A 25,716-nucleotide genomic window follows, 5' to 3' on the forward strand; every position below is an offset into this window, starting at 1 on the left:
CCAAAATGAAACGCTCACCACTATAAGTTTTTCGACGTTGTAGTAGTTGTCTTACCCACCATCGTCTCTTACTTCTATACTTCATTTTATTTTTATAGTGGTTATGAATAATTATGAATGCAGCTCCTACACACATGACTTGCTCTAGAGACGCCATAATCGAAACTGTAGATTTATGTATTGAGCAAACATTTAAGCGAACAAATAAAATGTTTGTTACTTTGACAAACTATTTAAAAAACATTTGGCAAACGTTTGACAAACATTGGGCAAACGTTCAACAAACAATGTTTCCCCAAATGTTTGCTAGGTGTGGACGCGGCTTTAGAGATCATAAATGTTTTTTAAACAGGGATAAAACTTCGACTGGCATGGAAGCTGATGGTATAGCTGAGGGGTGTGTAAGAAGTGTCGAATTACATGGTTTGAAGTTTAAAAGATTAATTGGTAATATTGTAATTAATTAATTGTACAACATTAAATATAATTAAAAAAAAAAAATTACAGGTGATGGAGACAGTAGTGTTTCGAAACGGTTGTTGAAATTAGTTCCCTATGGCTCTCATCAATTAGTTAAAAAAATATAATGTCGTAACCACATTTTAAGGAATTACAGTACCAAATTATCAGCTCTAACAAAAAGTACAAAATATCCGACTTATCTAAGATATATAATTACGAAAAATATAACTAAATTTAGCATGGCTATTCGAAAAGCTATTCAATATCGTAAGGAGTTGGATATAAGTGAAGCAGATAGAATAAAAGGTTGTTATATTTTTTCTCGTAGAATAGTAAATAGGTAAATAGTTAGATATTATAATAATCAAAAATTATCAAAATTATTTTTATATGTTTAAGGTCTGAAAAGGATATTTTAAACAGTCCCTATCATATTTTCGGCCAGCATAAAAACTGTGACGTTTATTTTTGTAAAATACCCAAGAATATTGAGAATCATGTACCAGCTACAGAGAAATGTGGTATGATGCTGGAGATTTTATCTATTTTGAAAAGAGTGGTAGAAAATGCTGCTAGTCTTATACTCGATGTTACTAATAATGTGTGTGAACAATTTAATAGTATCATAAATAAATTCATCGCAGGAAAGCGAATAAACTTTTCATTAAAACAATCATATAATACACGTATTCAAGCTGCAATTATTTCATATAATACCAATGGAAATTTTCTAAGCGCAATTCATAAAAATGTTATTGAAAAAAGTCCAGGTAAAAAAATTTTAAATTTATCAATAATATTATTATTATGTTGTAACTTGTAACTGGAGTCTATAATCTATACATATAAAATAATAATGACCTTTATAGGTAAACTTAAATTAAAATAACCATATACTTACCAGTTACCTATTACCTTAACCCTTTGTCGACCGACGGTACATATAAGTACCATCACTTTTAAAATATATATAAAATCAATATGAAACAATTTGTACCTACGTTATTTCCCGTCGGTACTCTACAGTACCACTATATCTATCGAAAAAAAAAAGTAAGATATAATTCTATTTAATAACTACGTAATGTTAACTTTCCCTACGAGAAGAATTAAACACATGTTTGTAAAGGCTTAGAATAACAACAATTTATTAAGTAAATGAGGCAATCGGATAACGTCTGGTCAACCTCGCAACGGCGCGGGTCACCAATCGCTACGCAACGCGCGACCAACTAACTAGTGACAAAACAATTAATTAACAATATCAAAACTAACATCTCTTCTAGATATCATCAAGCACATACGCCGCCATCTAGGGGAGTTAACAGTAACGACTATTTTTGGATGGGATTTTCATGAAATCGGTATCGGGAGATTGCTCGTACAATATTATCGTTTATATTTATCAATAATCATTGTATTGAAATTATAAAACGGAAATTATGTTGGCATGTGTGTGTAGATTAATTATATTACTTGGTTAAAATGTTTTTATATAGATTTCATGTTTATACTACCTATATTGTTTTGTGTATTTGAAACGTAATTTTGATAATACTGACAAGAAAAAAAGGTCATTTGTGCGTATAATATTGATGTATACGTACCCGATTTTGAAATGTCGGAAAACTTAATCGGGTCTCGAAAAAAACCGTAACAACTATTAAAGTTTCCACACGCGGCCGTCCCGTATGTATATGTTACCGGAAAAGATGACATTCAGTCAGTGTTGACAATGACTAGTCAATAACGATAAGGCCTGATTTAGTAAGGAATTAACGTCAATAACTAGTCATTTATGACAATTCCTAATGAAAGAAGACATTGATGATAACATTAAAAATTAAGTTGAAAATCGAATAATATATTATAAATTATAATACTTATTAGCTATTATAAATCATAATCTTAATCTTTATTGTTACACGGTAAACTGCTATGACACTTAGAATTACATAATCTAGTAGATGCACGACAAGCACATCTATTGGTCTTACACTGTGTCTTACAGTGGCATCTCGTAAAACCTTGGAATTTAGAAATAAAGTTAAAGGCTGTTCGTTTATAGTATTATTAACAAACTCTCTTCCATTGTCTGAGTGCAGTATGGCTGGTGCTCTAAATGTTGTATAAATATCTAGTAAATTATGTGCAACTTCTTCCGCACGTTTTGTTTTTAATGGTTTAAGTACAACGAACTTTGTTAGGTGGTCTTGGTAATTCATTATAAATTGGAAATCATTTACGCTCTGTGATTGCATATCTATTAAATCTAGTTGAGCACGTGAGTTGTATGCCGAATGTAAAATAGGTTTTGATACAAGCCCTCTTTTTGGATTCGAAGATTTTTTATGGCTATTAGAACATAGACTTAAATAAACCATTATTGTTTCCTTTGTCACATTCGCGTATTTTAATTTAAGTTCAGCCATCATTCGGTCTCGGCCTCCGTGACCGATTGCTGTATGTGTAGAATGAATTATATCTAACAACTCTTCATTTTTTACATAATAACGCACACCCTCTGACGTATTGGTTATAGTTTTAATAAGACGATCTTTACCGTTGATAATAAGAATATCGTACTTACGAACATTCCTATAGTCTTTTGTACACTTTTTTACTCCAGCCGTAGATAGTGTAATTTTAGATTTTTTTATTTCTTCGATTCGTTCACAATATTCTTCATTATTCAAAAAAAAGTTGTTGTCGTTACGTTTCGATTCAATTAATAATATAATTGCGTTATCACATTTTATGAGCATTTCATTTAAATACATTTTTAAGGAGATTGTTGAAAAAAAAAACAATGTTATTAGTTATTACGTTACTATTCACTACTTCAATGCACAAACAGTACTGTACAGTGTACAGTCACTTTCGGGATGTGACCATAACGATATCAGCTACGATAGTTCTGTATAATCAATTTTATTATAAGTTATAAGCAATAAAAACAATAACATAAAACAGGATTTACCATATTATATACTATAATAACTAATAAGTAATAATATAGATAGCTATGTTTCATAATCAGATCGATCACCGATAAAGCGCGGTGTCGATATTTTTTTCGATAAGGATTTTAAACATTGTCTAATATAATACGGAAATGTTGATAAAACTACGAAATATCATGATATTTATATAGATCAGCAGCCAGGACCATATACAGAGGCGGTTCTTGCCAAGGATCACCTATGCGGCTAAGATTTGGTCTGATGGCACCAAGCTCGTTAAAAGCCAAAAGAAATTACTCTCCGCGCAAAGGCCCCACTGATAGGTTTTTACAAGCGCGTATGAAACGTCGTCAACGAACTGCCTAGCAGCAGTGGCAGGCACATTACCCCTCGATTTGGAAATACAATTCTAGGCCCTAAAGCGGGCGCACTCAAATCTTATGATAACAGCGGAAGCCTTCGCAGACAGGACTGATGATTTAATGACAGAATGGCAGACCCGATATGAAGCAACTGAGAAGGGCAGTTGGACTCAGAAGATGATTTCTTCGGTAAAGTATAGGTGCAACATACCGATGAATCTGGACCACTGGACCACTCAGTAACTAACCGGACACGGGGATTTCAGAGCCAAGCTCCACAGCTTCACGCTGGTTCCGGACCCTATATGCGCTTGTAACCGGAAGTCTGAAACCGTCAATCATGTTTTGAGGTTCTGTCCCAGAACCAAAGTTGCCCGGCTGAAACCCAAACGTGCCCTGAGACAGGAAGGCGTCGTATGGCCTCCAGCAGATGGAGCTTTCCTCAAGAGCAAGAAAACCTACGAAGCAATGGCAACCTTCACAAGAGACGCTTTAACAAACAGATCAGACCGATGAAAACAAAATAAGGACAGTTGATCTTATGGGTTAGGACGCTGCCACCGTCAGAGACGGATGGCGCTGCACTCGGAGTGTCTCGAATGAGTGCGTATGGAGTAAGCGTTAGAAGCTGTGAGACACGCTCATACGCCGGGGACGAGGAGTTCGGCCCTGCTGCGGGGGGCGTTCAGAATTCCGCATCATTATTCCCTGCTTGTCGTACGAGGCGACTAAAAGGGAATAGGCCAAGTCGGGGCTGGCGCCCGGGGCGCGGACGCACGGAAACCTCCGGGGACTAGGGCGTTGAGAGGTTCTGACCGCGACCTCGAGAAGAGCGGGTCGGTCACTTGGCTTAGAACACAGTGTAAGACCAATAGATGTGTTTGTCGTGCATTTACTAGATTATGTAATTCAAAGTGTCATAGTAGTTTACCATGTAGGTAACAATAAAGATTAAGATTATGATTTATAATAAATCGCTAATAAGTATTATAATTTATAATATATTGTTATTATTATTATTATTATAAAGATTAAGATTATGATTTATCCTAAATAGCTAATAAGTAATAAAATATATAATTCGATTTTCAACTTAATTTTTAGTGTTATCAATTTAGAGCTAGGATTCTAAAAAATACACTAAAAAAATGCAAAAATGACCTTAAAATTTTAAAAATTAACTTGAAAATGACCAAAAAATGTACTTAGATGAGCGAAAAAAATTTATTTTTAAAATAAATATTATTATTTTACCTATACAACACATATTAAAAAAGCTAAAAATAAACAAAAATTAGTTTAAATGCACCAAATGAACGTAAAAATGCAATAAAATGCAAAATAAAAATTACAAATTCTAAATTGTTATATCACGAAACAAATTTAATTTTTGGTTAGAATTGTATAGCATATCTCTATTTATCATCAATGCCTTCTTTTATTAGGAATTGTCATCAATGACTAGCTATTGACGTTAATTCCGGACTAAATCAGGCATTATCATTATTGACTAGTAATTTTCAACACTGACTCTATTTTCACAACTTTTCAGGAGGAGCAAAACTATGATGGTTATATAAATTCTAATTCTGTTTTAATTTCTAAAATTTTGGTATGCATTATTTTCTATCACCAATTAGTTGACTCTAAATATTATGTTATAGTTTTTTTTAAAAATATCACATGATCGTGTTTTTTAACTATATACGACCTTTAGAACGAAGTTGTACCTAGTCGTATCTGTACTTACGATTTTTTTCGTTGGAAATTTATATGACTTTATAATCGTATCTATACTTGCGACGTTTATCGTTGGAAATTTATATGAATAATTTATGATAGTAATAATATTATAATTTATTATATTAATATTTTATAATAAGTCATAACTAGGGCTAAGGACTTATAGGAGTTTGCATGTTTTTCAATAATCATTCAAAACATAGCTAAGTAATATAGAAATTTGTTTCATAGTACTAGGAGTTTAAAGCAATCAGTTTTATTTTGCATATTTTGCATATTCAGTTGTATTTTTATTTTAAGTGCATATTTCACATATTTTATTTAAACAAATTTAAAACAATACATGCATAACAGAGAAAAATATTTTATACATAGGTAGTGGTACCTACTAAAGAATATTTAATATATGAATTTTCTAGAAATTGGATAAAAATAGATTAAAATGATTAAATAATCGCTATACCGTGTATTTTCCCAATTATTTGTGTGTTGTGAAATTGGTCGATAAGGAATACGCCGAATACGGTCAGTTGATGTCAATTCGTCTATTCGTATCGTATGTGTGTTTGTCTTCCGTAGTTGCGTCTTGTGTGAATAAAAGTTTAAAATTAAAGACAAAAATACATTAAGTAAAGGCAAATTCATCTAGTCGCCTACAGTCGTATGTTTCAGAATTCGGTAGTTCAGTGTTTTTAGTTGATCACTCAGTGCTGTTTTGTAAACTTTGTGAAGTTAAAGTTAGTGCTGAAAAACGTAAAACCGAAAAACATATTAAGTCAGTAAACCGTATTGATAAATCAATAAAAAGTCAACAGCTTCTAGAATTTAATCCGCCAACTAAAAAATGTCAGTTTAACAAAGATTTATGTGAAGCTATGTTATTTACTAATATTCCTTTATACAAAATAGAAAATTTAAAATTTAAATCATTTTTACAAGAATATACAGGAAAAGAAATTCCAAAAGAGGCCACTCTTCGCAAAGGCTATGTAGATGACTGTTATCAAGGTACTTTAGCAAACATACGAAATTGCGTATCAAATAACAAAATATGGGTATCTATTGATTAGACGACCGACGTCGAAGGCCGCTTCGTAGCCAATATTATTATAGGAGTTTTACGTACTGACGGACCAAGTGAGATATTTTTGTCAAATACAGAAGAATTAGAAAAGGCAAACCATTAAACTATTTTTAAACTTTTTGATAAATCTATGAATATATTATGGCCACAAGGCGTACATCATGATAACGTTTTGTTATTTTTGTCGGACGCTGCGCCGTATATGGTGAAATCGGGAAAAGCAATTCAAGCACTTTACTCAAAGATGATACATGTAACATGTACCTATAGTACATGGATTTCATCGTGTGGCCGAAGAAGTACGTTCATATTTTAACATAGTTGACCAACTTATATCTAGTGTAAAAAAAGTACCTATTTTAAAAGCACCATCTCGATCTTGTAGATTTAAAAATGAAGCTCCTGACATCCCAATGCCACCACAGCTAATTTTAACTCGTTGGGGAACATGGTTGGATGCAGCTAATTATTATTGTGAAAATTTTGAAGTCATAAAAAATTTTATAAACAAGTCAGATGAAAATAACGCGAGCAGTATCAAAAAAGCTAAAGATATTTTTAACAACCCAGATTTGAAAGCAAACTTAGCATTTATTTCTTCAAACTATAGTTTTCTTTCAACTTATATTACACGTTTGGAAAAACAACACATGATGCTTTGAGTCTATTTCCGTCGTAAGAACTGTTAAAGAAAAATTGCTAAGTCCACAAGGAGAAAAAGGAAAAGCTATTTACAAGAAATTGGAAAATGTACTGTCAAAAAATAAAGGATTTGAAATTATTGAACAAATTTCAAATATTTTAGAAGGCATAGACAATTCTATGGAAAATCTTGAAGACTAAAATGTAAACAACTTAAAGTTCTATAAATTCACCCCAGTAACTTCTGTTGATGTCGAGCGTTCGTTTTCGAGATACAAAAATGTATTGGCGAACAATCGCCGCTCATTCACTTTTGAAAATATAAGAAAAATTTTAGTGACACAATGCATTTGGGTAAGATTTATAAAAATATTAAATTATAAAAACAATATGCATTTATATTTGAAATGTTTGTTTTTTTTTCTGTTACAGGCAAGTTTAAATAAGAAGCAATCAAAATAATAATTAATAATATATAACTATATAAGTTTGTAATATATAATGTTTTTTTTTCAAAAATTAAAAAATTTTAAGAGCATATATGATCATTTTTAAGTGCATAAATGCATGCATATTTTAAGGTTTTATAGGGCATGAAGTCCCTAGCCGTATTAATGATCCTAATTCCTGACCTGTTAACAGTTTAGTTCGTTTGAAATTGTCAACATTATTATAATAATTTAACAATGACTTCCGCCAACCATGTGTATATTAAATATAATTTACTTATTTAAAAACTAAAAGCTTTATCCTAAAAACCAAATGGGGGGCGGGAATTGAAACGAGACATCCCATTTTTGTGCATTGTTTTTGCAGAATGTGCACCAGCCAGGTTCCGACGTTTGAGCACAAATACTTCCAGCGCTATCCAAAGATTAAAAAGAAATTAGAACTATTCTAATAATATTAATATTTAAATGATGATTTATTACTGTGGAATGGAACATGGCCGTATTAATAATGTAAACATATAAGAATATCAAGACCATTGTCGGAGTAAATGAGAGATCAGTTAAATCTGATATGATCAGATATAATCATCAGAATATAATACTGATGCTGTATCATGAAATGTTTTTGTTTCAACCTTACATAGGTTAGGTTACATACCCTATTGTATAAATTCTAATGTAGGGGATAGTCAGGTAATGGAGTCACCAAACACGTTTTTATCATTTATCACTTGGATTATCAACAGATTATAAAAAATTCGAGTTTCTGATGTTATTTTCCACCCTTTTTAGAAAGTGATAACATAAAAAATATTAACTGTAATCGATTTGATTTGTTTAAGAATAAAGTTTGCTGTTATTAAGTAAGTAAAGAGTTTTTCGTAATATTATAAAGTTGTTTATTTTGGACCATTACAGATTTCATAATTTATAGTTTTACCTATATAAGTAATAATGTCGAAAAGAGGAAAATACAACAAGTGATCTGTAAAGGTCCTATAAAACTGCACAGATATACAATCTTGCAAAATCATTTGGGAGACCGGCAGTATTTGATCTTAATATCATTGATTATAAATACTATAGATCGCTCACTGGCCCTTATTTACGCGACGCGAAATATTGACGAAAAATGGATGTGTCCGTTAAAAGGTACGGTTTCGTTTACGCAGTCGACTGCATGACTGGTCTGAGCACCAGTAGTAGCACCAGACGACTGCACCGGTATTATATATGAAGCGCTGTCGTCGCACATTTGTTTCTTATGGGCGACGACAGCGCTCTATAACGGCCACATTTTTCCATGACAAATTTAATTTAATTTGTCATGCATTTTTGGTTAATATTTCGTGTCTTGTAAATACGGGCCAGTGAGCGATCTAAAGTATTTATAATCAATGCTAATATGGATCAACAGTTGGTAAACCATCTTTTACACTTAGAATCGTTATTTTTTGGTTTTACAATAGCGCATATAAGGAAATTAGCATTCTGAATTTCTGAAAAATGTTCACTGGTTCATACTTTTAGAAAAAAAAAAAACTGCTGTAAAAAAATGGTTTTATGGATTCATAAAAAAGGTAACTCACAACTTACTTTAAGACAGCCTGAAGCAATTTCTATGGCCAGAGCTAAAGGTTTTAATAAGAAAAATGTAATGGATCTTTTTAATATTTTAGAGAAAGTAGTTGATGAACATAAAATAAATTCAAGAACAATATATAATGTTGATGAAGCAGGTTTTACTACAGTACAAAAAAACTCAAAAAGTGATCTCTTTAAAAGGTAAACGACAAGTAGGAGCTTTAACAAGTGGAGAAACAGGAGTTAATACCACCATTGTTTGCTGTGTTAATGCATCTAGTGGATTCCAATGTTGTCAATTTTAATTGTCTGAGTGACCACGCCGGGTGTATATGAAAATACTATAAAATATTAAAATTAGGTACAACTAAGTCTGACCGCCAAATTCTGACTTCACTATCGATTTTGCATGCTTAACTACATAGGTACGTTCAAAAAATCAAAATTTGTTATAGGCGCTGCCTGCGGCAGTAATGTACAGTAAGCGCATGCGTACAAATGTAAAATCACTATCTGTGGAAGGATTAAAGGATTTAACCCTACAATGCATAGTGTTGCTTGTGAGCAACAATGTTTTTAATAGCTTCTAATACTTAAAATACTTCCCAAATGATGCCTGTACATTTATATCTAAGTATCTAATACAGTATGTATTCATTTTTTAGTACATACAATAAATATTGTTATTAATACTTTAATGATTAATTCAAATATTTCAATTTTTTATTTCGTTATCAGCATTATCAATTTTTTCGTCGAGGTACGCATTTTTGGATTACGATAAATCAATGTTATTTCATATTATAAAACCTTCAGGAAAAATTATTAAATGTTTCCTACACTGTTATAAAACAGTGAGTACAAAATAATTGTAGTGATGGTCAAACCAAGACCAAGACCAAGACTATGGCAGTCTTGGTCTTGGTCTTGGTCTTGCAGACCCGTTTATAGTCTTGGTCTTGGTCTTGGTCTTGCACCCCAAGTCTTGGTCTAGCTGCAAGACTCTTGCAATATTAAAAAAAAAATTTTTTCCCTATTTATGCTATGAGTTTGTAGAATTTGTTAATTGTTTATTATCTCTAAGATATAATTATATTAGTACATAGTTATATCAGTTATATATATAGAGAGAGAGAGCTTATCTTATATATAAAATTCTAACATAACAGTTATTTCATGTTGCACTTTTTTTAAAAAAATATTATGTTTGTTTTCATAATAATAATAAACTTTTTATAAATGTATTTTGTAAGTTTCTATTCAATAAAGTTACTAGTCAATCTAGATTGTGCAGCTTGGATCAAATCTGCAAGCCAACACTCGACAAAAAAATATTTATATGATGTTTAATGTTTATTAATTAATAATAATAAATATTTCCAATAGACCATTATATTATAATCTAAAAATCTTATTAATTTTATTTTTTAAGTAAGTTGTTACTTGGTTGAATGTTTATTGAACCAGATAACAAATATATAGTACCTAATTATCAATTTACTATGGTTAATTTAAAAAGAATATTACATTTTTCAAAAGTTATAGGTAGGTATTTGTTATAACTTACAAGTTATAAGTAAAAATAATTAGAATATTTACTTTAAAATTTAACAATCGTCAATCATAATTAAACTTTTCTTTATGCATATATTTACTAGTAGTATTCAATTTATAAATTTCTTTTGATATAATATATTGATGATGGACCAATCCTGTAAAAACAATTTAAATAATGATTTTAATAGTAATTATAATATATTATAAGATAATATAGTCTAAAAATTATTTTACATATTTAATTAAAAAAAAAAAATGTTGCTTCAAAATTCTAAACATGTATTATAACAAGCTGTAATTAAAGAGAAATATTAAAAAAAAAAATTATGAATATAATAGTAAATTTACAAAAGCTTTTTTGACCATGAGTTAATACAAAGTAGCCATTGTGCAGATTCGTTACTTAATCTATTCCGGTGCTTACGTATAACTAATGATACCTTAGAAAATAGTCTCTCTGCAGGAACTGAAGTGGCTGAAATCGATAAAAAGTCTCTTGCCATCTTAGCTAATACAGGGAACTGTAATTGATTTAGCTTCCACCACTGTAAAATGTCTACACTGCTTGCACTCCTCGGCTGACTTATGTATTTTTCCAATTCTTGCTTACTATTCTGAGAATTTGTGAAATTGATCGGAGTCGAATATAGCGCATTGAAGTCTATAATATCTTCATCGTTACCAATTAAGTCTTCTTCTTCTGGCACTTCTGACACTGGCTCTTCTTTAAAGTATAACTCATAGATTTCTTCAAATTTCCTCAGACTACTTTCTTTTAACTCTGTTCCCCAAGGCGTTAAATCAAATGTTTCTGCCTTATGCCTTGGATCTAGAATAAGCGAGATGCAGTAAATCCAGTTTGTTTTTTTATAATGTTTTAGGATTTTATCTCGTGCCGCTTGAAAACTCAAAAGTAGTTGCTCGTCTATTGCAGTTCTTAAAATGTTTTCATGTAATTGTGTTATGGTAGTTTCTATCTTGTCAACTAAAAGATTAAAAGAAACAACAACTTGTGGTATATTTTTCACCACCAAGTCTTGTTGAGAGACTTTTAAAATTGATTAAAAACTTGTGAACTTTTTCAAATATAAACCATTCATCTTTAGAGATTTGAAATTCTGTTAACTCAGGTAAAATACTGCTTAATGTAGTAATGCCTTTTTTGAGTTTTAATGCTACCCCAAGCATATCATGAGTTGAATTCCATCTGGTTGGGCAGTCCAGTATGGGGCTTAAAGTTTTTGATACACCCATTGTGTCACATATTGAACGAAACTTATTTTTCATCTTTTCGCTTCTTTTTATTTTGCTAAAAATAGAACGTAACTTCATTATAGCAGTGCTTGAGTCTTCTATCTGTACTACATAGTCCTCAGATATAGCTTCGTCATTATCCTGGTCAACTTCTATTTCATTTACACTCTCCATTTCTTCATCAATCTCCTGGTCCACTTCCATTTCATTTTCACTACCCATTTCATCTTCAATCTCATAATCAGTTTGTAATTTTAAATTTTTCATCAAGTCTTGAACACCTAAGTTTAAAATATGTACCATGCATCGAAAATGTTGATTTTCTGGATCGAAATCTGGGAGCAATTTTTCAAGTTCGGTCATAAATTTAGTGTTAGCAGATGCATTGTCAACAGTGATGCCTTGAACTTTGTTTTCCAAGTTGAACTCTACCAAACATTTGTGAAAAATATAAGAGATGTCTCGACCTGTGTGTTTACCATGAGAGGGTATAAAATCAAGGACCATTGATTGATAAATCCATTCATGAACTATAAAATGAATTGTAATACCATAGAAACTTTTACAAGCTATAGATGTCCAGCCATCAATTGTAAATGAAATTTTGGAAGAGCAATTTTGCAGCTGATCTTTAACACGAGCTCTGAGTTGTTCAAATCGGTCTTTAATTGACGTCGGAGAGTAGATCTTTTAGGAAATTTAAAATAGTCCTGTGTTTCATTATAATCAAAAAACGAAAATGGAAGATAATTCCATTAAGGTTTTGTATTGCTATTTGTCACAAAACCACTTTATATTCGTGGTATCCAATATTTATTATCTTGTTTTCAATAATTCAATAATTCATTATTTTCTCAATTCCTGGAACGTGTTGTAAATCAAATGAAATATTATGTTTTTATTATATTCCTAATAAATTATTTCTTTTAACCTACACTAAATGACGTGTTTTCTGGGAAAATTTTTAAAAAAAAATTACAATAAATATTGCAAGACTGCAAGACTCTTGCAGTGTGGGTCTTGTTTTGGTCTTGGTCTTGCAGGCTCAGTCTTGGTCTTGGTCTTGCTGCAAGACCAAGACAATTTTGCCCATCACTAAATAATTGACATTTTGTCGATTCGTACCATTGCAATAGTTCAGTTTTTACTTTGTTGCACGTGAGCAACACTATGCATTCCCATCATGTTATCATGATAATACACAATTGACATGGTAATGATAATCAATGTTAATTGTTTGGCATTTCACAAAGTAACATGATATCTATTATACTTGTAAAATCTTACGGTTTATTATTTATTTTATAAAATATAGGTACTGTTATGTGTAGTATTGTTATTTGTATTACCTAAGTGTTATTAATTAATTATTTAGTATGGCAAAAAAATTAGATGATGGGTACCTACATATTGCATTTATTAGATATACCATCTGATTCCGAAGATGGTTTTGAAAGTGATTCTGATGATGATCAAAAAAATTTATACAATGAATATAAAGATTTGTTAGATGAACCAGATATAACAACCTCCAAAGAGTTACTATCGCAGCAATTATCTTCTGATACTGTTCTTGACGAAGCTGTTGAATTCCCTGTCTTAGAACCCGATGTAGATAATGGTAATTCTTATAATATAAATTTGGCATCACCTTCGACATCCATTCAACCACCAATCATGCCCATAAGACAAAATATTTCAAACCCTAAAAAAACTAGGCAGTCTCGAACAACAGTAAAACCCATAACACCCATTGCACCCACCACTCCACCAGCACTTTCCATTCCACCAATTGAAGTAAAAAATGTTATTTGGACTGAAGGTAATTTTCCAGTAATAAACACAAACTTTCTTGGTAATTCTGATTTACCAAATGATATACTAGAACTAGAAACACCATTTCAAATATTTAAATATTTTTTTACAAATGATTTGATGGATCATATATGTTCTGAGACTTATAAATATGGTGTTCAAAAAAACTCTAGCACCCCCTTGAAAATTAATAATGAAGATTTGCAAAAATATATTGGTGTTCTTATAATCATGAGTGTAGTAACTACATCAAATGTGAGAAATTATTGGTCTCCAGTGTTAGGTAATGACCAAATAAAGAACACAATGAGTATAAATGTTTTTGAAAAAATAAGACCCAATCTTCATTTTAATGATAATTCGTTAACTTCTACCGGCCCTGACAGAGACAAAATATGTAAAATCAGACCACTAATTGAAACATTGATAAAAAGATTTAGTAGCATACCCATTGAAGAAAACTTAGCAGTTGATGAACAAATATGTAGTACTAAAGCCCGATATTCATATAAAGTTTATATGCCAAATAAACCTCATAAATGGGGCTATAAGTTTTTTGTTCTCAGTGGCGCTTCAGGCTTTGCATATAATTTAGAGTTTTTTGCTGGTCAGGAGAATAATACTGAAGGGACAAAAATAAGTGAGCCAGACTTAGGTGCTAGTGCTAATGTTGTTGTGCGCCTTGGTAGAGTTATACCTAAAAACCAAAATTTTAAATTATTTTTTGACAATTATTATACAACTTTACCACTGTTAGTATATTTAAAAAAGAGAAATATATTATCTTTGGGTACTGTAAAGAGAAATAGGTTAAAAAATGTGAAGTTGCCGGATGACTCTGATTTAATGAAACAACCTAGGGGTACTACTGCACATTGCATATCAAATGTTCTAGATACAGACATTGTTGCTGTTACTTGGAAGGATACAAAAATTGTTAGTCTACTCTCAAAATTTGCTGCTGTAGACCCAGTTATGAAAGTTAGTAGGTTTGATAGAAAACAGAAAAAAAGGGTGGAGGTTGACTGTCCAAATATTTTACAAGTATACAACAAACACATGGGTGGTGTTGATTTATTAGATGGGTTGCTAGGGCGTCATAAAATAAAGATGCGTAGTAGAAAGTGGTATATGAGAGTATTCCACCATTTGTTGGATGTTACTATAGTAAACTCATGGCTTCTTCATAAAAGAATCCAAGAACAAAAAGGAGATAGTAATGTGCTACCGTTGGTAAAATTTAGGGAAGACCTAGCTGTATCCCTCTGTAAAATTGGTACTTATACTCCAAAATGTGGGCGTCCATCTAATGATGTGCAAGAAGGTATTATAAAGAAAGCTAAAATGGGCACTAAAATAGGACAACATGCGCCACCAAAGGATGTAAGGACTGATAGAATAGATCACTGGCCAGTAGAAAATAATAAAAGGATGAGATGTAAGAAACCAGGCTGTAAAGGTTTTACCTTTATGATGTGTGGGAAATGTCAGGTTAGCTTATGTTGTGGAAAAGGACTGACATGTTTCACTAAATGGCATACAACATAAAAAATATTATTAGAACTCTTGTTATTTATACAATTTAGGTGTAGGTTAGTTATAATGCTAAAGGTATTGTTTTTTATTAAAAAAAAATATTCATTATGTTTTAATTCTACAAAAGTATGTAGGTAATTTGTTACTTATATTATTTAGTTTGTTAAATTTTGACAGGTCAGTCAATTCAAATTTTATTTTATGTTTATACTTAAGAGCTTACAATTTTTTATTATTTTTATTTCTATAACTTTTTTAGTTACATACCTTCCTATAGACGCCGTGCAAACCATGAAATAGCGCGCGCCGTAGTGGACCACTTACGAACTAATCGATAGCAACGAATGAAATGTGTATATTGTATAATATGTTAGTTACCTACCTAGGTTAGGCAGTAATTATTAAATTATGTTAGTTCTGACTTTAGACTATTGTTGTTTATCGTTGTTGCACATAATAATAGTATCATACCTACATATTGTACATATTAAAAACATAAATACCTTTTCACTTTATTTGTAAAAATAAATAACATATATTTCACAGGTTAACTAAGTCTTAATACATATATTTTTTTCCAACATCTAATAAATATAATAATAATATATGATTGTATAATATGACAACTTCTTATTTTATCTTTAAAATAATATTGATATATAATATTATGTATGTAAAAATTATATTTATATTATTAAACAAAATAAACAAATATGTTGAATAAAACATAATATTATGATACAATTAAAAATTTAAATAAGTAATTTTGGCAAGTAAAAATGAAAGTAAAAATATTCAATTTTGGGCATTAAAGAATTAAGGAAGTATTCGTCTCTATTAATAGTTAACAAAACAGGCTCAATATTATTATAGATAAATAAATCGCAGTATTTTAAACCTGCACAATACATTAATACCAGGACTTGGGTATAGTATACATTAGATTTTTTTAGTTCTAATTTATTATTTACAAATTCTAAATATTTTAAATTAGGTACTCCATTTTTAATAATTTGTTTATTTTTACAAGAGATAGGGCACTTTATTTCAAGAATTCTTTCAATATTTCCATTTTTGATAACAAGACCGTCTGGGCTGGCACACACCCATGGTGTTTTATGATGGATAATAAGTCCTGCCTTAAGTACTATAATATCATCATATAACTCTTGGTATTTTTCAAAAGCTAGAGGTTCATTTAAATTACCATATTTAACATTAATATTACCTTTCATACCTAAGTCAGTTCTTTTTAGGAAAGAGTTAGCAAGCTTATTGAGACCTATGTCCGTCCAATTACGACATGTTTTAATTTTATGTGCCCTCATACTAGCCGAAATACGAAAATGTCTAGAGGTTTTCCAAATTTCTGAAGAAGACTGGCTCATAGTTAAATTATAAATACTTAAAAGATTGTCTGCCAATAAAGCAATATTAGTAAAGTAAAAACTATTTTCATTAAAATTAAGTGGAAATTTCGATGAAGGAGTATTATTTATAAACAATATTTTTTGGTTAAGTAATATAAGTGAGAAATGATTTTTATTTAAAGAATATGTAAAATCTAGTTCTACTTGATCAATGATGGAATTCAAAATTTGTTTACACTGTCTTTCTGTTTCAGTAAGGCTTTCTTCTTTTAAAAGTGTGCTTAAGCTACATGGTATACTTAAAATGTTATGCATTGAAATTAAATCTTTATGAGTTACATAATCTATAAAATGTTTTTGCCTTTTACATGGGAATAAGTCTTGAATTGTTCTACCTTTCTTATACTTCAATTATCCAGCCTTTGAAGGTTTTCCCCATTGTTAGGGCAAGTTTGTTTTAGAAATTAGTTGCTCATTATTAATGTAGTAAATTAATGCACATATATGTTTGCATTTTCCTCCTGCGCCAGCAGGACAATCACAAGATGTATTTTTAACTCTTCTAGTTCCATCAATCTAAATAATATAATATAAAGAATAAATATTAAAAAAGAAGATAACATTTCATTATACATAAAAAAAATATAAGACACATGTATTCAAATACTTTACAGCAGTGAATTTGTCATAAAATTAAAATAAATAGTCTAAAAAATGTGTACATTATCTTCCTACCAAGTATAAACATATTAATTATTGTAAGTCGATATATAATACTGTATTGTTGATTTAACTTACTTCAAGAATAACTGTCCATGGATCATAAGACACAGAAGTTTGCCTTATACATAGTCCTTTTATTCTAGGTGCAATATGATTAGTAGCCGGTTTTATTTCTTCGACATTAATTAAATGTCCACTTTCTACTAATCTTTTGCCTTTGTCATTTGGAAAAATAAAATTATATGTGACTGGTTGGAAACCACATTTAATTTTTAAGTCTGCCATAAGTCATAACACGACATACCAACAAGTTCAGACGTTCAGGGTCTGGTGATCGGGTGATCCATATATGGTTCGTGGTTTAGTTAATTGATTAGTCCCTATTGAAAATTGATAAGCTTTAGAAAGCTTATCATCTCACCAGTTCAACAAGGTTATTATGAATTTCATAGAATGTAGTCGAAACAAATATAAATAATGTATAAATAGGTAAATGTATGAATGAACCACATGTGGATCATGGACTAATAAAATAGGTTTAATGTGACCCACATATGGGTCAAGGACTGATCAGTCCTGATTTAATTAAACAGTGCATATTGTGTTAAGATAAGGTACAATCAGAATTGACGTAATATTTGAATTTAGTGAATTACATACAATAAAATACAACGGTTTTACTGCATGAATGTATTATTTACGCATATTTGTTGCTATCGATTAGTATGTACATTATCTCCCCAGAGCGCTAGTTGTCAGTTTGCACGGTGTCTATAAGACATAAGTTTATAACACAATGTTACATTTCTTTTACTTTATATTTTGTTTTTTAATTGACAAGTCAGTCAATAAGATCTAATAGGGCCTTAGATCAATCAATCAATAAATAATACAATTTCCATTATAATATATGAGTATATTATTATAATAATCCTAAATTTAATACAATATAATTATGTTGTGCGTAAATGCATAGTGTTGCTCACAGGCAACAAACTCAAAAACCTGTTTTTTCAGATACTTAAAATACCAAAAACATTTTTTAACATTTTCCCCATGATTAGGGATAACATAGTGAATCAAAAAAAAAAAAAAAATAAAAAAAAATAATAATAATCATGCATTGTAGGGATAATACTTCCAAAATTATGATTCATTCTATACTCCGCGCCACGAGAGAAGGAACCCGTTTCGCGCATGCAGACTAACGCCTAACGGCAGCTAGCGTTACTAGGCTCCGTTTCCCCCACTTTGTCCTCTACAGTTCGCGCTGTGGTGTGGGGATGCGCAGAGTCGGTTGCTATTTGGTCGGGACACGGGTTCCTTCTCTCGTGGCGCGGAGTATATGAATTTTTTTTTGGTACCAATTTTGTTTAAAAACGTCCCTAGCCTACTGAAAAATACAATATACATGTTATGTAGAGTATTTGTTTTTCAGGAAGCAACGTGCCAAGGGGGGTGCTATAGCACCCTAGACACCCCTCTCTGGATCTACGCCTGCATCTATTTGATGATGACCAAAACTTTTTAAAATTTATGTTATAAGGTCTACACTTATAATTATTGGGCCGTTAAATCATTTTTTATAGTTGTCCAAATATCTACTTGGTCCAACAATATCGCAATTTTCTTTGAATTTAGTTCCTAAATACTTTTAATCAATGTCAGTTGTCGTGTTAATAGGAATTTTCATTTTTCTCGGCATCGTCGAATTAAATATAGATACTTTATTTGTAAGACCTAAAATGATAAAAATACATTTTACAAACTAATTTTGTAGCATTGGGATAATATTAAAATTGTGGTATAAACAGTAAACTTTTTTTTTAAATTTCAGAATTCCACAAAATGTTTTTGATTAATACCGAGTCGTCAAGACTTAATTCAAAATTTGACCGTCTAATACTTGTATATCAACTAAAAATATTTATGTACTTATTGGCTATAATTGTCAGTTTTTTTTTTATTTATATTTTGTTTGTTGTCTTCACCTTTCTTCAAATTTTTACTTGAGTATCATTTTTTGTAGGAAAGTGAATCTAGTTGGTACATTACAGACACCAAAAGTAAAAGATTCGCAGTAGTTTTCAAACTCGTCAAAAAACACTAACATTTTTTGTGCAAAACCAGTTTTTGGCAGTCGATTTTGGTTTTTAGTTTAACTAAAAAAAAACTAAAAAGTAACCATAATTCTGTAGGTACCTACAAAAAAAAAATAGTAACTTAACCAGCATTTTGAATACTCCACTAAAAGGTTCCTTATAATTATTATTATTTGTATAAGTTGTCGAAAGACTGATGTATTTGCTTAATTGTATTCTAAAACGTTCCTTATAATTATTATTATTTATACTTGTTGTCAGAAGGCTGATGTAAAACTAAAATTGTCTTCTAAAGCTTATGTATTATAATACTGTTGGGGACAACATGGAAGGTCAGGATCACGGTTATCTACTCAGGTTGGGAATCGGCGAATAATTCTCTATAGCGAGTTTTGACCCGCGTGGCGTGCATGCGAACTGACAGCGCTGCCTGTCACGGGACCATTGGTTAATGAATAAGTGATTACAAACACTTGTTTATATAATGGTTTTTACGTATTTTTTCGTATTAGTAACATTGTTTTCATGTATTAATTACTATTAAAAATTGTTGAGCCTTTGTATAATTGTATATTAGTGTAAAAACGGTTTTGAGCAGAGACGGTTTGACAGCCTAGGATATTTTATATTATACTTATATTGTTATTATTAGGCCCGGTTTTTCAATCACCCAACTATTCGTTAAATAACTATTCGTTGAATAAACCTATTCAGCAAATAAACTTCCAAATAAAACAAAAAATTATGACAACTGTTTTTCAATTTAAATTTATTATCCGAATAGTTATTCGGAGAATAAAACTAATCAGTAGATGATAATGATAATATGTATTAGGAGTTGTGCATTGTGGAACAAGTTAAAGAGTTCTGATCCATTGTAATTGGTTGAAATATCTCATCAGTGATAATATTATCATTTATCAAAGAAAAATCTGTATATTTTTATTATAAACAATAAACTGTTATATTGCTATTCTAAATTTCTGTATTATTCTGTTATTCATCAATCATCATTATGTCGTCAAATAAAAGGAATATGGCAACTAACTTTACCTTTGAGGAAAAAGAACTGTTATTAAAAGATCATTGTTGTCACAAGCAATGTTGTGTAAAACACAAGCAAGCAACAATAACTGCCTGAGTTGTTTCTAACTTTAACCGTAATCCTAAAGATAATACTGGAAATCTGCGTTTTAGAACTCCATATGACCTTTCTACAGGATTTCTTGTTCTTATAATTGATTCGTTGTACAGCTGTTCAATGCGATTTTGAGGATTAATGAAAGGTGTGACAATGTGACGAGAATTAGCATAACCACTGTCTGCTACAATCAAACCATTTCCCCATTTACCACTGATTAATTGGGTATATACCTTTGATTTTTTAAATATTGTTTGATCATGGCAAGACCCGGGCCAACGAGCTACAATATCCATAATTTTTAAGTTAGGACAAGCAATAGTTTGGACATTTAATGAAAAATATCCTTTTCTATTTCTGAAGTATTCAGCATTATCTCCACCTATATAAACATTTCATTTTTATTTATTTATTATTTATATATTTTATATTTTATTTTTTATATTTATTTATTTATATACTTATTTTTAAATACCTATATACATTCAGTTCCACATTATTTGAAATTGCTTATTACTTATTAGGTAATAAGGGAAAAATATCAATTATATTACAACACTCCCAAAACATATTATAAAAGATTGCCCTTATAATATACTAATATTTTATTACCTGGATTTTGTATTTTTACATGAGTGCAATCAATAGCACCAATAACTCTAGGAAATTTAGCGATATCATAAAAACGGTTCTGTAATGTATTTATTTCTAATTCTGTGTCTGGCATTTTTATGAACCGTGGCAGCAGTCTTGCTAATGCAACACTGACATCACGAACAATTAATGATGATGTAGTTTTGCTTACTCCCAAAAAATCTCCAGCAGTTATTAGAAAATTTCCAGTAGCATAAAATCGTAGAGTTAAAAGCAGTTTGTTTATGGATGTTACGGCATGATTTCTAAAATAATTTTAACATTTACAAATTACAGAATACTACATTTGATATACCAATTATTTTACTATTGTATAGATAATCACCTATATGCTTGTGAAGATATTTGCTCATTTATCTATCCTAAAACTTCAATAACTACTTTTTTGGAGATTCTAAATCTAACTTTAAAGTCTTGATCATCCCAAAACTCCATATGGTTAATTCGTACACGAATTGTGTACGTACGTCGTTGATAATTTAAAAACTCAACAATTTCAACATCGTCATCTTCGATAATGTCTAATACCGGCAATACCAATAATTCCATCATTGTAATTAGGTATCAAGAATTTTAACGAAAGCGGGACAAAAGAAAAGACACAACGAATTTAAATAATATTATTGAATACTCAAATATAATATAAAAGAATATTTCTTGATATTAGATATCAATTTTTGGTAGTTATTAGTCAAATAAGTTCTTATTCGGTAGAAAAAGTACCAAATAAATTATTTGTGATTTATTCTCCAAATAAGACTTATTTAAATATTGAAAAACCGGAAAAATACATATTTTTGTTATTCGGCAAATAACTTGAGTTATTCGACGAATAAATCAGATTGAAAAACCGGGCCTTAATATAATAATATATGTGCATTTTTAGCTACAAAATAGAAAATATTACAAGATATTACATTTTCGTGATTTTTACGTAATTTGTCAAAATTCGAACTAAATGCTTATAAAAAAAAATTGTGACTGTATTTTTAATATTTTTCCACTGCCATTGTAAGAATATATTAGGAGCCTCGTATTAACTTTCAAGCTTGTTGGCTCAACGATTAAAATTAATGACTCTTAACAGCTGTTATAACTAATAAATGGTTTTTTGTAGGTCGGTAAAAAAATACAAAGAGGGGGGGGGTATAACCCCTATCCTCCTCCCACCCCCTGAGTACGCCACTGTGACAATTCCTGATTTTTATACTTATTAATTAAGATGGTGTTGGCACACTGTTTATGTTCTCAGTCTGGCTTATGCGCAACTTATAGACAAAACACATTTACGCAAAATCATTTTTTTTTTCGAATAATTTTCGAATATAATAACCTATTACAAAAACGATAGAGAATAATATTTTTGAGGGTATGATACATCGATTTGCCTAAATATTTATAACATCTTTGAATAGCAAATTTTTATTTTTATTTGAGTCGAATACAAAGTCAAATGATAAAAAAAATTAAACTGATATTATGTCATACCTTCAAAAATATTATTCTCTATAATTTTTGTTAATAGGTAATTTTACTTTCTCCATCGGCCGACTTTGTATCAGAGTTCTCCGGATCGGGCCGAGGATTCGCCTGGATCCAGGGACGAGGCTGCTGCATATACAGCTGTTACAACTCCCGGAACGACACCCACGAAAACTTCGTCACCTTTCTCGACGAAATCCACCAGTCTGCGGGCGAATGCGATGCCCGGATTCACGTTCTGATTGGCGGCGACTTTAACGCGTGGTCGCAAGAATGGGGTTCGCTCCGCAACGACCGGAGAGGAGATCAACTCGCAGATCTCGCTGCGAGTATGAACCTCGTTACCGAAAACTCCGGTTCTACGGCCACGTACCGGCGGGTCAACGCTGAGTCCGTGATTGACGTGACATTCTCCCGTCTCACAGCGCCAGCCACCGTAGTGGGATGGAGAGTCCTCGACGAAGTCGAGTCAGCCAGCGACCATCGATACATACAATTCATGCTCGACCTGACACCGGACGCTGACGACGACGGCGGTGATCCTCCTAGAGGCTGGTCATTCCATCAGCTAGACCCAGTCGCCCTAGCCACTCACCTGGCTAACACGGCTCACCCCAATGTCAACGACGCTACCACCGCAGCTCAGGCAGCCGATCAACTCATCAAATACCTGGAGTCCGCCTGCAACTCCTGCATGCCCCCTAGGGTCCCTCGGAGAGCAGGCAGAAGAGAAGTCCACTGGTGGTCAAAGGACTTGGCCGCGCTCCGTCAATCCACAACGAAGTTACGAAGAGCGCTCCAACAGTCCGCTTGGAGGCACGACCTCTAAGACGCCCACCGCGCGGCTTACACGGAAAAGCGAAAAGAGCTACGCAACGCCATCCACGACGCCCAGGCCAAGAGCTGGTCCGAGCTGTATAAAGCCGTTGACGACGACCCTTGGGGCCTACCTTACAGGGTGGTGACTAAGAAGATCGGCCGCCGCCGCCCCGGCATCGAAGTGCGCGGCAGAGAGGACTCGATCGCCAACCACCTCTTCCCGGAACCACCAACAACCGAATGGTCACTCGAGCCCCTGCTGATCGACGACCCCGGCGAACCGCAAGCACACCGGTTCTCACCCGAAGAGCTGCGGGAAGCGTGCACACAGCTGCCGGTGGGCAAAGTCACAGGACCAGACGGGATTGCCAACGAGGTTCTCCTGCGGGTCTCCAAAACCGCCCCACAAGTTCTCCTGAACACCTACAACTGCTGCCTGTCCAGGAACAAATTCCCCGTACGCTGGGAGACCGCCAGGCTCGTCCTTTTCCACAAGGGACCTGGAAAGCCGATCCTCGAGCCTTCGAGCTACAGGCCATTATGCATGCTCAACTCCGCGGCCAAGCTCCTGAAGCGACTGCTACTGACAAGGCTCAACCAGCACCTCGACTCGACCGGACAAAGGTCCGAGAACCAGTACGGGTTTCGGCAAGGACGATCCACCGACGACGCAATTGATCGCGTAATCCGCGCAGCCCGGGGAGCCGCATCCGGTGCAGTCCAGTATCTGTGCGTAGTCATGTCTCTCGACGTGCGCAACGCCTTTTACACCGCCCCGTGGCCGCGGATCGACGCCGCTCTCCGTGAAAGGCTGGTTCCCCCACACCTGAACCGCATGATACGGTGTTACCTGGAGAACAGGACCCTCCTCGTTGGAGAGGCACAAACAGTGAGGAGCGTAACGTGCGGCGTCCCACAGGGCTCGGTCCTCGGCCCCGCACTATGGAACATATTTTACGAGGAGCTTCTCGACACCGACATGCAACCCGGAGTTCAACTGGTGGCTTTCGCCGATGACGTGGCCGTTATTGGAACCTCTCGGATCGGAACATCTGCATCCGAACTGCTAAACCCAGCGCTGGGAACGGTCTCAAACTGGATGCGTGACAACGGTCTCACGATAGCTCCGCAAAAATCCGGGGCCGTCGTCCTGACCAGGAAGCATAAATTTGACGTGGAGGGCCACGCCATTCCGGTCAAGCCGGTTATAAGATATCTTGGAGTGGAGTTGGACACCCGCCTGTCGTTCTCGACACACTTAGCCACCGAGTCGGCTAAAGCCATCGGACGTCTGATGCCCAACGTAGGCGGCCCGGCCCAGGCAAAACGAGCTCTGCTGGGGTCGGTCACCAACAGCAAGCTGCTCTACGCGTCCCCGACCTGGGCGACAGTTGGCATCAAGACAGCCAAAAACCTGACCGAGATGGCCAGGGCGCAGAGGATCACGGCACTCCGCATCATCAGGGCCTACCAAACCATGTCAGCCGACGCATCCTCCGTACTGTCGTGCATGCTGCCCACCGACCTCCTCGCCCACGAACGGGCAAGAGTCAAGACCCGGCAAGAAGAAGAGGGAGAATTAGTAACGACCTCCACAATCAGGAAAGATGAAAGGGCGATCTCCACATCGTCGTGGCAATACAGATGGGACCGGTCAGCAGCCGGCCCAGACGCCGTCGGACGCTGCTGCCTGACATCGCACGTTGGCTGGCGAAGCCCACGATGAGCCTCACCCTCCGGCTGACCCTGGCTCTGTCTGCGCACGACTGTTTCCGCAGCTACCTGCTGAGGTTCAACCGGGCCGAAGACAGCTACTGCACGTATTGTATGTACCCCCGATTACACTGCGGAGCACACGCTCTTCGCGTGCCCCAGATGGGAGGACGAACGAGCTGTCCTGTCCAGGATTCTCCGACGCCCATCAGATCCCGGGGACGTGCAGGAAATCCTGTATGGCCACGGAAGTATTGC

The 25,716-nt window shown here is 33.5% G+C and overlaps 3 protein-coding genes and 2 pseudogenes across 3 annotated transcripts; 1 reads left to right on the forward strand and 4 right to left on the reverse strand.

Annotated features, from left to right (window-relative positions):
• Window positions 1-371: 371 nt before the first annotated feature.
• Window positions 372-1,330, forward strand: LOC132934263 (uncharacterized; annotated as a pseudogene).
• A 1,018-nt stretch (window positions 1,331-2,348) lies between these two features.
• On the reverse strand, window positions 2,349-3,242 carry LOC132950463 (KRAB-A domain-containing protein 2-like). The gene has a single exon (XM_061021948.1). It carries the CDS (start codon window positions 3,240-3,242, stop codon window positions 2,349-2,351), a length of 894 nt encoding a protein of 297 aa, XP_060877931.1.
• A 7,951-nt stretch (window positions 3,243-11,193) lies between these two features.
• LOC132950469 (uncharacterized) lies at window positions 11,194-13,315 on the reverse strand. Its single transcript, XM_061021961.1, has 3 exons — window positions 13,252-13,315; window positions 11,878-12,633; window positions 11,194-11,834 (listed from the first exon to the last, which is right to left on the reverse strand). Exons 1-3 carry the CDS (start codon window positions 13,313-13,315, stop codon window positions 11,194-11,196), a joined length of 1,461 nt encoding a protein of 486 aa, XP_060877944.1.
• Window positions 13,316-16,342: 3,027 nt separating this feature from the next.
• LOC132937157 (uncharacterized) lies at window positions 16,343-18,048 on the reverse strand. Its single transcript, XM_061003985.1, has 2 exons — window positions 17,623-18,048; window positions 16,343-17,400 (listed from the first exon to the last, which is right to left on the reverse strand). The coding sequence occupies exons 1-2, from the start codon at window positions 17,830-17,832 to the stop codon at window positions 17,266-17,268; spliced, it is 345 nt and encodes a 114-aa protein (XP_060859968.1). The 5' UTR covers window positions 17,833-18,048; the 3' UTR covers window positions 16,343-17,265.
• Window positions 18,049-20,698: 2,650 nt separating this feature from the next.
• LOC132950479 (putative nuclease HARBI1) lies at window positions 20,699-21,996 on the reverse strand (annotated as a pseudogene).
• Between the last annotated feature and the right edge of the window lie 3,720 nt (window positions 21,997-25,716).

The sequence above is a fragment of the Metopolophium dirhodum genome, chromosome 1 (genome assembly GCF_019925205.1).
Source record: "Metopolophium dirhodum isolate CAU chromosome 1, ASM1992520v1, whole genome shotgun sequence".
In the NCBI taxonomy this organism is placed as follows: domain Eukaryota; kingdom Metazoa; phylum Arthropoda; class Insecta; order Hemiptera; family Aphididae; genus Metopolophium; species Metopolophium dirhodum.

Excerpts from the sequence above, each read along its gene's own strand:
- LOC132937157 (XM_061003985.1), bottom strand. The coding sequence starts at position 17,832 with ATGGCAGACTTAAAAATTAAATGTGGTTTCCAACCAGTCACATATAAT. Across the intron at positions 17,401-17,622 it reads CATGGACAGTTATTCTTGAA|ATTGATGGAACTAGAAGAGT; the intron begins GTAAGTTAAATC and ends TATATTATTTAG.
- LOC132950469 (XM_061021961.1), bottom strand. The coding sequence starts at position 13,315 with ATGTCAATTGTGTATTATCATGATAACATGATGGGAATGCATAGTGTT. Across the intron at positions 12,634-13,251 it reads TGTTGCTCACGTGCAACAAA|TTCATGAATGGATTTATCAA; the intron begins GTAAAAACTGAA and ends TTCATTTTATAG. Across the intron at positions 11,835-11,877 it reads TCTCTCAACAAGACTTGGTG|TTGACAAGATAGAAACTACC; the intron begins GTGAAAAATATA and ends TTAATCTTTTAG.
- LOC132950463 (XM_061021948.1), bottom strand. The coding sequence starts at position 3,242 with ATGTATTTAAATGAAATGCTCATAAAATGTGATAACGCAATTATATTA.